At 37.5% G+C, this 13,334-nt stretch overlaps 2 protein-coding genes across 4 annotated transcripts in view; one reads left to right on the top strand and one right to left on the bottom strand.

Moving 5' to 3' along the window:
• Positions 1-73: 73 nt before the first annotated feature.
• rex1bd (required for excision 1-B domain containing) lies at positions 74-4,418 on the bottom strand. Of its 3 annotated transcripts, none has more exons than XM_066647828.1 (5): positions 4,289-4,334; positions 3,998-4,194; positions 2,528-2,732; positions 524-612; positions 74-406 (listed from the first exon to the last, which is right to left on the bottom strand). In XM_066647828.1, exons 2-5 carry the CDS (start codon positions 4,147-4,149, stop codon positions 334-336), a joined length of 519 nt encoding a protein of 172 aa, XP_066503925.1. In that variant the 5' UTR covers positions 4,150-4,194; positions 4,289-4,334; the 3' UTR covers positions 74-333. The 3 variants fall into 3 exon arrangements, with proteins under 3 accessions (XP_066503925.1, XP_066503926.1, XP_066503927.1); XM_066647829.1 differs by having other exon boundaries at positions 78-406; positions 3,998-4,080; positions 4,289-4,418; XM_066647830.1 differs by having other exon boundaries at positions 80-406; positions 3,998-4,126; positions 4,289-4,376.
• A 1,927-nt stretch (positions 4,419-6,345) lies between these two features.
• cpamd8 (C3 and PZP like alpha-2-macroglobulin domain containing 8) overlaps positions 6,346-13,334 on the top strand; it is a 42,775-nt gene continuing 35,786 nt past the window's right edge. Inside the window, exons 1-9 of the mRNA XM_066647644.1 lie at positions 6,346-6,437; positions 9,003-9,154; positions 9,957-9,979; positions 10,089-10,254; positions 10,543-10,595; positions 11,046-11,063; positions 11,719-11,773; positions 12,912-13,025; positions 13,190-13,274. Of these exons, the coding sequence (XP_066503741.1) occupies positions 6,352-6,437; positions 9,003-9,154; positions 9,957-9,979; positions 10,089-10,254; positions 10,543-10,595; positions 11,046-11,063; positions 11,719-11,773; positions 12,912-13,025; positions 13,190-13,274 (752 nt within the window). The 5' untranslated portion in view covers positions 6,346-6,351. The remainder of the gene's footprint in view (positions 6,438-9,002; positions 9,155-9,956; positions 9,980-10,088; positions 10,255-10,542; positions 10,596-11,045; positions 11,064-11,718; positions 11,774-12,911; positions 13,026-13,189; positions 13,275-13,334) is intronic.

The raw sequence follows: 13,334 nt of genomic DNA, 5'->3' as shown, positions 1-13,334 counted from the left end.
ATGGGTATCAATTATTTGTACATGAAGTGTTTTATCTCTTTTATTTTTGTATAAAATTACAATATATTTAATATATAACATGCACCTTTTTTACAACCAACTCAACTGATGTAAGCTGATTTAGTGGATCATAAAAAGAAGGTATCTAAACAAGATCACCAAACAAAAGAAACAGAAACAAGATTTGTAATAACAACGGATATACAACACTCCACCTGCTAAAAAATGCTGGTCAACATCACCAGCATAAGTGCACACAGGTACCTGCTCCTAACAAAGACAAAATTGCAGGAGAGACCACCATCCACATCTATCTGGGTAGTAGCCATATGTTCATTCTGGTTCTTCTGAGTCATACTTGAAGTCCTGTAGAATTTCACTCAGAGCCTCCTTGTTTTTTATGATACTGAAGAAAAAAAGGGCAGAACAGGAATACGTTTATTATAGCATGTTTTCATCAGTGGTGTGGTCAATCTGTCTGTATAGTGACCAAGCACAAAGAGAAATGCAGAACCATTCTTACTCCTGTTTGATCTCCCGGACCTTCTCTTGACAGCTCTCATCATCTGGGTGATCTTGAGCACTTTGCTTGGCCAGCTGCAATTTAGCTGTCTGTAAATAAGACCATTTATTCTCATCAGACTGCTGATAATCTTGTGCTGTCAAGGTTCATTAAATTGATCAAACCACACTTTCTTTATAGAAGTTGCATGTTAGGATTTATAAAATATTGGCATTCTACTGTGAAGTTTAGGTGGATCTACATTTTGACAGAGTATCTGATACTTTTGTTTGTCTTTGGTGTGTTTGGCTGAATTTTACATTAGTTACGGCATTATAAATACACAGTATACGCACTATGAAAAGACAGAGACCACCAGTTTCAGACATAGATGACACAGAAAACAGGACTGCTAGCAACCATGCCATACCTCTTGGACCAGTATAAAAATAAACAAATATTATGAAAAAAAACTAAGCAATTCTGTCCGTCCTTACACTGTAAGAAGACAATTCAGCACAATGAACCTAAAATGATATGTAGCTGTGAAGAAGTCATTATTTAGAAAAAATAAATGTGTATAACCCAACAAAATTTTATTGGAGGAGAGAAAACTCCTTTGGAACTGAAAACATATGGGAAAAAACATTTAAAAGACCATTTGTGCAAAAGTAATTTACTATCCACTGAAATTGGGGCAACGGTGTCAAACTAACTGAACAATGTTACAAGTGTTGGCCAGAGGACGTATCCCTAAAGGATTAAAGGCAATATTCATGATTTTAATCAAAAACACTTTTTATCAAATTCACAAGCTGTTTCCTCACCATTTGCTAGCTCTCTAGTCTGTTTGCATGCTCAAAACCGGTCTAATGGGTTTACAAAACCTTAGTGTCTATAAATGTGAAGAGTATAAACAGTGAAGAGACCTCTAAATGTTAAAAAGCATGAACCAAGTTGAGGATATTGTGCTTTTCCTGTTATATAGGTGGGTAATACTGACTTAGTTTTGCTGTTTCATGTTACAAAAGGTGAAGCTGACTCCTTCAAAATGCATCCTGCTAAATGCATGAATGTAACACAGACCGAAAGTGCTACAAAACTCAACTCGAACTTGTAACAACTCAATATACAAATGAGACAAGTAAAATTTCAGCCACGCACAAACAACCATTTGTTCCACCAATGTACTGTTCCACCTTAAAAGAAATAGAGCTTCTGTATGTAAAAAACAGAGAGAACAGCTGTTCCCCACAATCATAGATATTGCCTTTAAATGACCAAGATGAAATGAAATGACAACATGTAAGTCTCTGACTTTTCAATATAAACTACTCTATAGGTCCTTCCCACCAACACTCCAGACAAAGAAGAGTAAAGTGACTATAATTATTGTTAGTCTAGCATAAGTATTAAATGAGACAAATGTCAACAGACTGCAAGGCAGGCAAATAGTCACCATGCCCAGTGCCATGATTCACCACTGAATACATTTAGGCATGCCCTTAGTGTAATAAAGATTTTACATAAGAAATTGACCACACTAATTGTATTATGACTGAATTCAATTAAAATGCCTCACAATAAAATTCCAACATAGGTTCCACAGAAAAGTACAAACTGCGCCTACAACAATGGTGGGCCTTGATTGAAGAAACATGGGATGAGCAGATGTGCGCAAATAGTTTTAAATATTATGTATTATTTGTGGTGTAACTGAAGTGCTAACGCTTATTCTGAAAAATTACATTATCATGGTGCGGTACATTAATTAATTATTAACTACGTTGTAGATTACTTTGTGTTTCTTCTTTGGTGTCTGACAGTATTGTGGGCTGCAATGCTGTCATGAATAATGGAGTATGTGAAATCTCTTACTACAAGCAATTTTTCACATCTGGGTTAAGCAGTTAAGTACTAAACAGACTCCCACAAAATATTATTTCGTAATTTTATCAGTGTGGACTAACTGAACATAAAATGATCCTACGTTTAAAAAAGTGATGATAAACACCAAGTACACACCAGATCCAGTTTCTGCTTCTCCTTGATCTGAAGCTTCTCAATGTGCTCCGAGAGGTCTGGGCGGTCGAAGTCTTGGTGGAGGCGCTCTTTAATCTCCAGCACTTCTTTGGAGATGCCGCAGAATGCTTTCGTTATCTCATGAACCAGCTGTCTGTAATGCTCAAAGTCGTAGTGGGGCCCTGTTCTCAAATATGCCTCATGACCCCTGTGACACAAGACAATCATATTATCTTATGAAGTCTAACAGCGAAAGTATGCAGCAGTGTTTTTTTTTTACATGCAAATCTGATTTTATATCTTCCAGACAAAACCAAACAATATGGTTGAAAAGTGAATGCTCAAAATTGGGAAGTCAGAGCCCAGAGAGGTCAGTTCTAAGACAAAAACGTCTATGTGCAGTTGGTGCGCAAGTGTCTTTTATTTGTGGCCACTGTTTCTTACAGACTCCCCTCCAATGAAAACTTGTTCACATGTCTGTGTGTGGGTTTTTTAATGCATACTTAAAAACCGAAGGTGTAGATATTCAACTTAGTCACTTCCCAACCATGAAAGGGATGCAAACCCAATCTAACAGTCCATTTAAAATTTAACAAACATCAGTGGATTACACGTTAGTTACCTTATCAAGTTCAGTTTCAGTATTTTTACAGTCAAATCCAGCACAGTTTAATATGTGGCTCGGCAGCATTCAAATCCAGTAAAGTGTAGCTATGATTGTACAGCTATTCTAGAGCAACCCTTTAAAGAAAAATATGTTAACAGTTATGGTAGAATTTTGTTATTTTTCTCTGGGCGAGTGTGTGAGAAACAGAGTAAAATGGTATTAAAGGAAATGAGATGTAGGCTAATGTAAGTGGTACGTCATAGAATTGTCTGCCTTTCTCGGACAACAGCTAATGTTATTTCTTTGTAGCATGACTCCTGCTGAAACCGGTACTTATCAAATCACAAATGGTCACTTCCCTTGCCTTCTGTCTTCCATTGCTATAAAAGACAAAATGGCTCTTAGTCTAACATTAATAAATAACATAAGGAGCCCAATGTATAATTTTAAATGTAAACACAGACAAATATTTATTCTTCGTGCCATTGACTCAAAAAAATGTAAAAATGTTAGGATACAGTGGATAATGTTAGGATGTGTAGGATACTGTTACTCAATCATGCAGATAGATAGTGTCCATCTGCATACCATCAAAACTATTTTAAAACGATAATAATATCCAATAAGGTACTTTATTATAACCCAGTTCATCTCTAATTGGGGAGGAGATGCGATAGTTGCTTCCATGGCCTTTAGACGGCTAAACGTTATAACTAAAAATATTAGTTAACCTCGGGAAGCTATTCTATGCGGTAGATTACACTAAAGTGAATCAGGTACAGTATATTAGAGGGGAAAGACAGCTTGGGCAGTGCAGGGGATTAGAGGTTCTTATGAAGATGACTTAAAGATGGTCAGTCACTTACTCTTCAAAAAGCCTGTACGCCTCCACACGTTCAGTCTGAAGAGCGTAGAAGCGTCGCATCAAACTTTTGAAATCTGAAGGAGCCTTTAAAAAGATGGGATTGTGACCACGATGATGAGACTGTGAACATCTGAAAAGTTTAAAAGGAAACATGACCACTGTCTGGTCACTACACTACTACTGCAGTACCGTTACCGTCTCTGTAAACAGAGAAAGTGGGCCGTAAAACTACAATAACAAACAGTTCCTCTGTTAAATAAAGATCCAGGAAATGTTAATTGATTAAACTCACCATGCTGCTCGTTTCTGTTCAGTTTCAGTCTCTCTCTCTCTCTCTCTCTCTCTCTCTCCGCTCGCTCACCACTTCACTTCCTGTTTACCCACGCAGGACACCAAACTATTGCGTCGAATGACGTCACGCGTGTGCGACAGCTTGATCAATATTACAGACCAGTTTTAATATCACGATACTGCAAAAATGTAATACCTTTAATAAAAATAAATAATTATATATAATTCATTTGACATTACTAAAAAAGACAAAGTATAAGTGATGATAAACAGGACACAAATGATCCAATATCCCTTAATATATAATATACTGTGGAATAAAATTGCTTCTGCATTAATAAAATGGCTCCTCTCCTATATTAAAGCTGTGAGTGAACTTGTATCTTGATTTAAATTTCCTTTTGTGTCAGGGCCCCCTCAGTGATTCCAGGACCGGACCCACAGCGATCCTGAACTGGATAAGCAGTTACTCACAAAGAATTCATTAATTCTTGTTGTGGCTGGATGGTGTGTGGTGTGTGTGTGTGTGTGTGTGTGTGTGTGTGTGTGTGTGTAGTTGCTATCAGAACAAAACCTTAATCTTACATTTTTTTTTACATGCATCACTTTTGCACAGTGTTAAATTTAACAAAATGTTTCAACTGTATTTATGTATAACATAAATAATGTACAGATAAAAAAACCTTTACAAGTGGCTTAGTCCTCGCCTCTATTTCCACACACATATACCTATACTCATAAACCATACATACATAAACTGTCATCTTTTAACATTACTGTTCACTGTGACCAAACCCCAAAAGTTGCATATAAGACCAATCCCTTAAATCCTACATTGCTGCCTCCAAACTCACACTTAGATGAGTGTGTACACTAGTGAACAATCCATTGAAGCCCATGGACATTTCACCAGTGGTTTGGTGCCAGATTTGTTTCCATTTCTAAAAAAGACTACTACAAAAGTCCTAACAGAATATATATCAATATCAATGTAAACAATTTGATAAAATTGTCAATGTAAACAATTTTGTTTTATGAGTTTTTCATCGATAGCAGCAACATGTAGACACATAGTTATGCACACAATTTGCTGAATTGTGAATATGAATATTTAAAGTTAATAATAAGAATATTAGGCACACGCAAAGACGTTTGTGTAACATCTGAACGTGTTAAAAGTTGGACAGCTTTGACAAATCTATCTCCCGTTTCGCTCATACACCGACTTTTTATTTATAGGTTTTATTTAAATACATCGTGCTTTCTATGTACCTTCTACACCAACGTGTGATGCAGGGAAAGTACCACTAGGGGGAGGCAGTGTCTCGGACACTTTAGTTATGCGAGAACAATTCAAACTTCTTACGCGAATTGAGAAACATTGAAGCGCACTACAAATACCGGCCCGATAATGTGTGGCTTATATATCCAGGGTCACTCGGTCTAGTGGAATAAAAGCAGGTAAATCAAACCCTGCTGATTGTGCCCTATGTATGTGTCATATCATGTAGAGAACCTCAAATTACAGCAGCATCGTGCTTAACCCCTGCATTTATGACCACACAAAGACTTAAAAAGAAGCTCGTCTAGGCGTGTGCTCAAAGAGCAGAGGGAGCGAAGGGCTACGCGGATTGACCCCACTGCTCCCGGAGACATTTACACTCACTGGCTCCAAACTGATAGGCATTAACCAATATTGGAAGGGCGGAGGTGGTCGGTAATCATCACTAATGCTGAAATATGAGCAAACGGAACTAAGGCGGATGAATGAGGCACGCCAAGAAACTGTGTCCCTGCGTGAGGAGAGAAGTTAACCCCCGATAGAGAGAGAGAGAGAGTGTGAGAGAGAGAGAGAGAAATTGGGTTGCACGGAATAGGTTTTCGCAAAGGGAGATAAAAACGTCCCTCACGCTGAATCGGGAATGAACGAGCACATATGTTTCCATCAAAGGCTCCTGACTGACTTCCGACTGGGGAGCACATTCACAAGGATTTAACCCTTTTCTGGACCTGTTAAGACCGTTGTAAGCACGGCAAAAGACAGTCTCTGAAGACGGAGTGAGAATGATTCATTTGTACCAAAGGTCGTGGACTTTGTCGTGGTCTGTGCTCCTGTGCGTTTTGGGGGGAGTCACTTCACAGGAACAACAGTGAGTTTGTATGAGGGTCCATTTTATGAATCGGCATTTACCATTGATTTGGTATCTTACTATGAGCAATTGTCTTGTTGTTTTGGAAACAGAAAGAGTTATGATTTAGCCTTAGCCATGTTTAGTGTGATGTAGGTAGTGTTTACATGATTTTGTCTACATTTTAATTTTGCATGTTATATTTCAGATAATTGTAGGATACTTCAACTGTACTCTACTGTATTGGTGATGGGAGGAATCTACTTTTGCTTAGTTCTGTTTTAGTCATGCATGTTTACTCTTAGTTGCCTGGTTGGTGACAGCACCTGAAACCATTGGCTGCTGCTCATACCTCTAACGTTTGACTTCAGTACTTCATTTTAGACTGAATGAGAATAACACCCTGAAAACTTCACTTCCTAGACTGAGATACTGGATGCTTTAAGAACTTCTACTGCCGTTCTATAGGGAATTAGTTTTTACCTTCCTGTGTGGGCTTTGATTTTACCCACAAACCTGTGCTGCAGGTCACCCTTTTAGCAGAGGTCAAACACTTAGGTTGCACCTTTTAATGATAACTGCACAAGTCTTGCATAAACTTGTATTACTTGTTATTTACCTTTAAAACTTTTCAGTCTAGATATAGAGTTAAGGTTTAGCTGGAAACAAGTCAATCATAAATGAATGTTAAAACATATAAAGCAGCGTAGCTCTTGAGACAGTTAATATGACTATGGGAGGTTCATTGATCCTCCTTGTTCTAATTTAACCAGATGCTAACATAGCATTTCTATGTGTGAAGCAGTTGTGTGTTTTAGCTACAGATGTTGTCATTTGGCAGACAGTGATGTTATAACTTTTTCACATAGGACCAGCCTCTTTAATCTCCTGGTGTTTCAAGTTTTCTTTAGTCTTCAGTGTTAGAACATCAGCCTCTCAGACTGTGCTAATTCCTGAGTGATGTGATACAATTGACCCAGACTGTTAATGTGGGCTAGCTGTCATTGCATCACATTCTGATGTTCCTCCCACAATTACTAGGTATTTGTGGTGCCATACACTACAAAGTACTTTATATGTTGTATGTGTTATTTCAATACTATATTAAGTTGTATAATTTAGTATACACTTGCTTGTCTGCAATTCAGTCGATTCACTGGTGCTTTGTAGTGTGTACTGAACTGTTTCGTATTGAACAAAGGGAAATGCTATTAATAGTCTAATTAATCTAACAAAATATTTCTTGTGGAAACCTGAACAATAGGGGAATTGTTATTGAATCTCTGTGACATGCATGACCTGTGATGCATGATGTCCCATAATACTACAGTCTACCCTACTTGTCAGCTGATATGAGTTTCTTGTAATGGTTAGAGTGACTGGAAGAAGTTTAGAATTTTTAGGTGAAATCTTGAAGTTACCAGTCCTTCACAGGGTGACTCACACTCACACAGTCACTCACACACTCACACCTATGGATGCTTTTGCGTCACCAATCCACCTACCAACGTGTGTTTTTTTGGACTGTGGGAGGAAACTGTATAACTTGGAGGAAACCCATGCAGATGCAGGGAGAACACATCAAACGTCTCACAGACAGTCACCCAGAGTGGGACTTGAAACCACGACCTCCAGGTCCCTGGAGCTGTGTGACTGCGACACTAGGAAGTAATCAGACCCCTTTAAAAAGTTACCTTTTGTTTATTTCTTGTTACACAAATTTCCATTTGTTTTACAAAGAAGTGTTTGAAAGAATTGGAAGAGCTTTATGGCCAACTGTTTAAAAAGTAGAAGATAGCTTCCCACCACTAAACTGCTGGGGAATTTTCTCTTTGCACAAGATATAAATTGCCTGTGGCTTAGTGTATACAGATCCCAGAATCTTGATAATAGACACATCAAACTACTTTATGTAGATGTGAGGGGAAAAAAAACCCTTGTGTTTAATCATTGTTATATGATGGCAGTGTGCGTTTATATGTTTAATCGCATATTTCATAAAAAGGTAATCTGACCAGTGTTTCAGTGAACATATGATTTCTCCTTTTGTGTACATTTTTAAATGTTAATGTTGCAGGTTTATTCTGTTTTTTTTTTTTATTATTATTTTTTTTTTTTTTTAACAAAGAAAGTGGAATTTTGTTGTCAACAAGTCTTCTGTCATACAGCACAGACTAGCGTTATGACCATAGAAATTGCAGACACTGATTTATTGATTGTGAGCAAAAATCACAAGGCCCAACAGACAAGGGAATCTTCATCTCTTTTCAAGCCTGAAAAAAATGCTGTTTTTAACAAGGCTGCATGTTTTTTTTCCCAGTTTTGTGATCTTTGACCTTTAACCAAGGGAACTGCAACTGCCGAAGTTGTTGGAAACAACAGCAACAAAGGCCTTGTAACAAACTCTACAATGATTTTGCATTAAATCATTTTAATGTTCAAACAAGTTTTACCATTTTTGGCAGCTGTACACCTTTATATGTATTAGTGAGTGTATTAATGAAAAAAAAAAAACGAGGGAAAGAGAAAGTATGCCCATTTGTTTATATATCTGTCACATAAAATTGTGTGTCTTATGATGTTCAGGGGCTACCTGATTGCTGCTCCATCCATTTTCCGTGCTGGAGTGGAGGAGGCGGTAAGCATCACCCTCTTTAACACAGTGGAAGAGACGCGGGTGCAGGTGCAGTTGAGTGTTAAGGGTGAGACAGTGGCACACAGCCATGGCAGCATCCTGGGTAAGCATTCTGCTAGAATGGCCATGGCCTAAACGTTAAATATCTTCACAAAATCCAATTCTAGAAATTAATACTTAGTGTGGTGCTTTGCAACTGGTTCTATTATCTTTAATTACTTAAATTAGTAATCAGACCTCAGCGTTATCAGACCTACAATTACAGAGTAGAGATGAGCCATATGACTATATTTATATAGACTTCTCATTATAAATGATATTGCAACAGAGTTGACAAAGGTAAAAGATAATAGTTGAAGTCATATCCAAAATTTCCAACTGCCTTTATTCTCTAAACAGCTGAAACCAGTCTTAGAGGTATCTAGGCAGTTGAAACAAATCTGGGATGGGATTTTACATTCTTGACATGAATTTGTAATCCGTGCATCACAGTATGTTTTCTGAGTACACCATCAGCATTCAAATAACACTGGCCAGATGCATGTATACATTGGTCTATAAAATGAGTACATTAAATGGATTTAATGAAGCACAATTTATAAAATGTTAAGCAAAATTATTTTCACTAATAGTTTTTTTGTGTTACTACAACAGGATATTATGAGAGGTATTGTCTAACATGAAAATGTCTCAAAGGAACATGAGTTGTCCCATTGTACTCTAAGCATGATATAGCACTGTACAATGTACCCCTGTGTACCTTATTAAAATTGACCCCAGATTTATTACCTAACGAACAATGAACAATAACTTTCACCAGTAAAGCTGTGTTAAATAGCTAGATGGATTACTTTCTGAGCGTATATTTCAATTCAAATTGAGTGTTGCTTTCTGTTTCTTTCCAGATAAAGGCACTATCAAGCTGAAGGTAAGTTCAGAAGTCACTGTGACTTGTTATTTCTTGCAAAAATGATCAACAGTGTAACCAATAATGCTATATTAATTGGTTAGTGTAGCAGTCATTGTAATTTGTTCAGATACCATCAGACATGCGGGGCCAGGCTGTTCTCAAAGTGTGGGGGAACCGGCACCTCACTGAGGGAGGCTACATCTTCCATAACCACACTACAGTGACCATTGACAGCAAGGGCACAGCAGTCTTCATTCAGACAGACAAGCCCATCTACAAACCTCGACACAAAGGTCTCTATCCTCACCCTGACTGTGTGGGATGATAATTAATGATAATTTCATAGTATAGTTATTGATTAAATTATAATTCAGTGCATTGTCAAATTTGCACAAAAACTTTATTATCCCAAATATAATATGTTTTAGAACATTGTAGAAGTAGTGTTTTATAATAAGCCTGAATTTTATAAATGAGGTGATTGTATAAATTAGGTAATTACAGTTATTAAATATGGATTGTCTGTTAAATATCTGGGGGTAAATGATTTCTGTTCTTATTATCTGTGCTCTCTGTACTAGTGCTTATCAACGTGTATTCCATCACGCCAGACCTGAGACCTTCCAATGACAAGGTATAATAATCTCCTACCTATTCATTGATAGTTGACCTTGATGATGATGATCTACAGTAACTTGCCTCCCATCAGACATAGATATTAATGGGTTTCAGGACAGGGAGAAACAATAATTTTTCAGTTCTTTATCAGTCTCTGCCTCATACAAATGCATGCACATACACATACGCTAATACAGAGTAATTACAGTATTTACTGCCGACAGCATGGAGTCAACAGCTTTTTCCTGAAGCGTCTCCAAACTAAGCACATCTCAGGACAGATAGTGCCTTCATTCGCAACCAAAGCCACAGACACTCAGCTACTGCCGAAGGCCAACTATACTTCACACAGATGCTGGATTGTTGGAGCAGAAGGAAAGGGAGGGTGAGAGGGCATCGTTTGCCATGTGCACTTAGTCTAATGTGTGCCATCCTTTTGCCTCTTTCTTTTTTCTTTTTTTTACAGATTGAAGCTTACATTGTGGTGAGTAGACGTGATGCGGTTGGGACCACCATGGAAGCATGATGCACTTTTTGGCTTTATTTTCCCAGCATGCCCAAGATTACAGGGCAGTGATGTTTGATAACAGGCTCGTAGTTCATGTTCTGACTCCAACATAGACGCATATACGCGATGGGATGAGATGAAAGAGAGAAGACTTTGCCCAGGCCACAGCCTCCTGCCCCTTCAGGCTTAGCCGTCACTTCCATCCCACATGCTGCCCAGCCTTTGAAGCCTCTTTGGGCCCAAACACGGTTGTCCGCCTCCAGAACATTCCTCTAGAAGCTGTGTAAACGGCTGGGGGGAGGGGGGCACAGCAGATAAATGTTTGCTAAGTATACAAAGTTTGTGTTAGTCTACTGCTGCAGCCGGCCAGCCTTTGCTTGGGGAAGAAGCAGTCAGGGGGTCTGTGTAGTTTAGCGGTGACTGACAGCTCCCACTGTCCTAACTCTTTGAATGAGGGCAAGGTTAGTTTATTGAAGGCAACACGGGACTTAGTTAGTTTACTTAAGTCTGATTTTCAGCAACCTTTTTTTAGATGTGTAAAGTGGCCTCTAGTTTTCCATACAAACTAAATAATTGCAGAGATGGTTCTTGGTAGATGGCTTGAGTAATGCATATATATTTTTGTGCCCAGGACCCAAGAGGATCTCGAATGATCCAGTGGAAAGACCTTAGGCCCATTTGTTGTGGTAAGACACCTTCCTTTTTAATGAGATTTACTGTATATATTCATATAAACACTTGGCATTTAAAGGAAATATAATCTACATTTACTTGCTATTACATGTTCCCTGAATAATTTATTTCCTCATCCCTGTTTTATTTACTAGAAACAGTAACTATTTATTTTTACATGACTGTTTTTCAACCTCTTGGGCTAATAAATATCAGTCTCAAGGTGAAGCTGAAGTTGGCTTTTGATTTGTATTTTCCGTTCCGTTAACATTCTGGCACTGACTGCGCTATTTAAGGTGGAATGGAAAAAGCAAATAAAAAAGTAAATATGTGAATAGAAAGTCCATTTAAACCTCTTTAACTCATATTCATTTTATACTCTAATAAAGTCAATTTAATGGAATAAAACTTTCAGCACCCTTTAGTTGATTTATCACATTTTATATCCTCTGAGGAACTCTTCATAAACATGCTGTTTCCCTGCAATAATGTCACACGGTGAAGGAAGTTATATTGGGAACTTACCAACCATCAGGCAACATAGCCTTTGTCTGTTTTTTAAAAATATTTTAGACTGACTGTCACTGAAAACTAACCACAAAGATTTTGAATGTATCTGTATGTGTAAGTGTAATACAATAAAGTACTGTAATAATGTTACTATTTTGTAGAGTCAAATAGGCTTTAATAAAAGGCTTGAGTTTAGCCCTTCTAATAAAATATTGTATATCAGTGATTTCTGTCCATTTCGATTTTCTAGTTTCAGTTTAGTTGCTTGTCCAGAGTTGGCAGCAGAGATAACACAGATTTAAATTGACAAAAAAACTGCCAAATAAACAAAATAAATGCTTTAATGACAGTTTTATTTTAATATGTTTATATGAATGTCATTTCTGGCTTATGAGGTGTTTACAACAATATTCATAAATATCTGTCAGGGATCAGTTAGATAAAGATTGTACATGTTTTCTCTGGAATGATCCCATAATGCAGACCATGAATGGGAATGGATAATTACAGAGGAAACTAATGCCATATATATATTTATATAAAATATATATTATATTATTATTATTAAAATATATTATATTTATATAAAATATTTGAATGGCTTGTTTGTCAGTTTAACTGTGCTTTATTGTCTGTTCTTAGGCATTGTGAAGATGAGTTTCCCTCTATCGGAGCAACCAGTTTTTGGCGAGTGGCTTGTTTTTGTTGAGGTGCAAGGCCACACCTACAACAAGTCTTTTGAAGTTCAGAAATATGGTAGGTTCTGAGAAAGGTGGAGGTTTTGTAACCTTGGTGTTCAATAAGAAGGCAGTAAGTCCTTACTACTGTCAATGTGTAAGAGTTTAAATTGGATTACTTTATGCTAATATAGAATTTGCTCTTTTCTTTCCACCTCTGTTCTTCATCCTCATCTGCCTCAGTAACACCCAGGTTTGAGCTGATTGTGGAGCCCCCTCCCTACATACGTGACCTCAACAGATGTGAACATGCCACTGTAAAGGCCAGGTGAGTGAATTGAATGAATGAATAAATGAATATATCAGAATTTCATGTTTACAAAAACCT

Source organism: Hoplias malabaricus, chromosome 16, assembly GCF_029633855.1.
Source record: "Hoplias malabaricus isolate fHopMal1 chromosome 16, fHopMal1.hap1, whole genome shotgun sequence".
Classification (NCBI taxonomy): Eukaryota; Metazoa; Chordata; class Actinopteri; order Characiformes; family Erythrinidae; genus Hoplias; species Hoplias malabaricus.
This window is presented reverse-complemented; position numbering and strand designations above follow the sequence as displayed.

Bases quoted from the DNA above. Each gene is read 5' to 3' on its own strand.
- rex1bd (XM_066647828.1), bottom strand. From the start codon at position 4,149: ATGTTTCCTTTTAAACTTTTCAGATGTTCACAGTCTCATCATCGTGGT. The intron at 2,733-3,997 runs GTAAGTGACTGA...CTTGTGTCACAG, and splicing joins GCGTACAGGCTTTTTGAAGA to GGGTCATGAGGCATATTTGA. The intron at 407-523 runs GTAAGAATGGTT...TTTTTTCTTCAG, and splicing joins GTCCGGGAGATCAAACAGGA to TATCATAAAAAACAAGGAGG.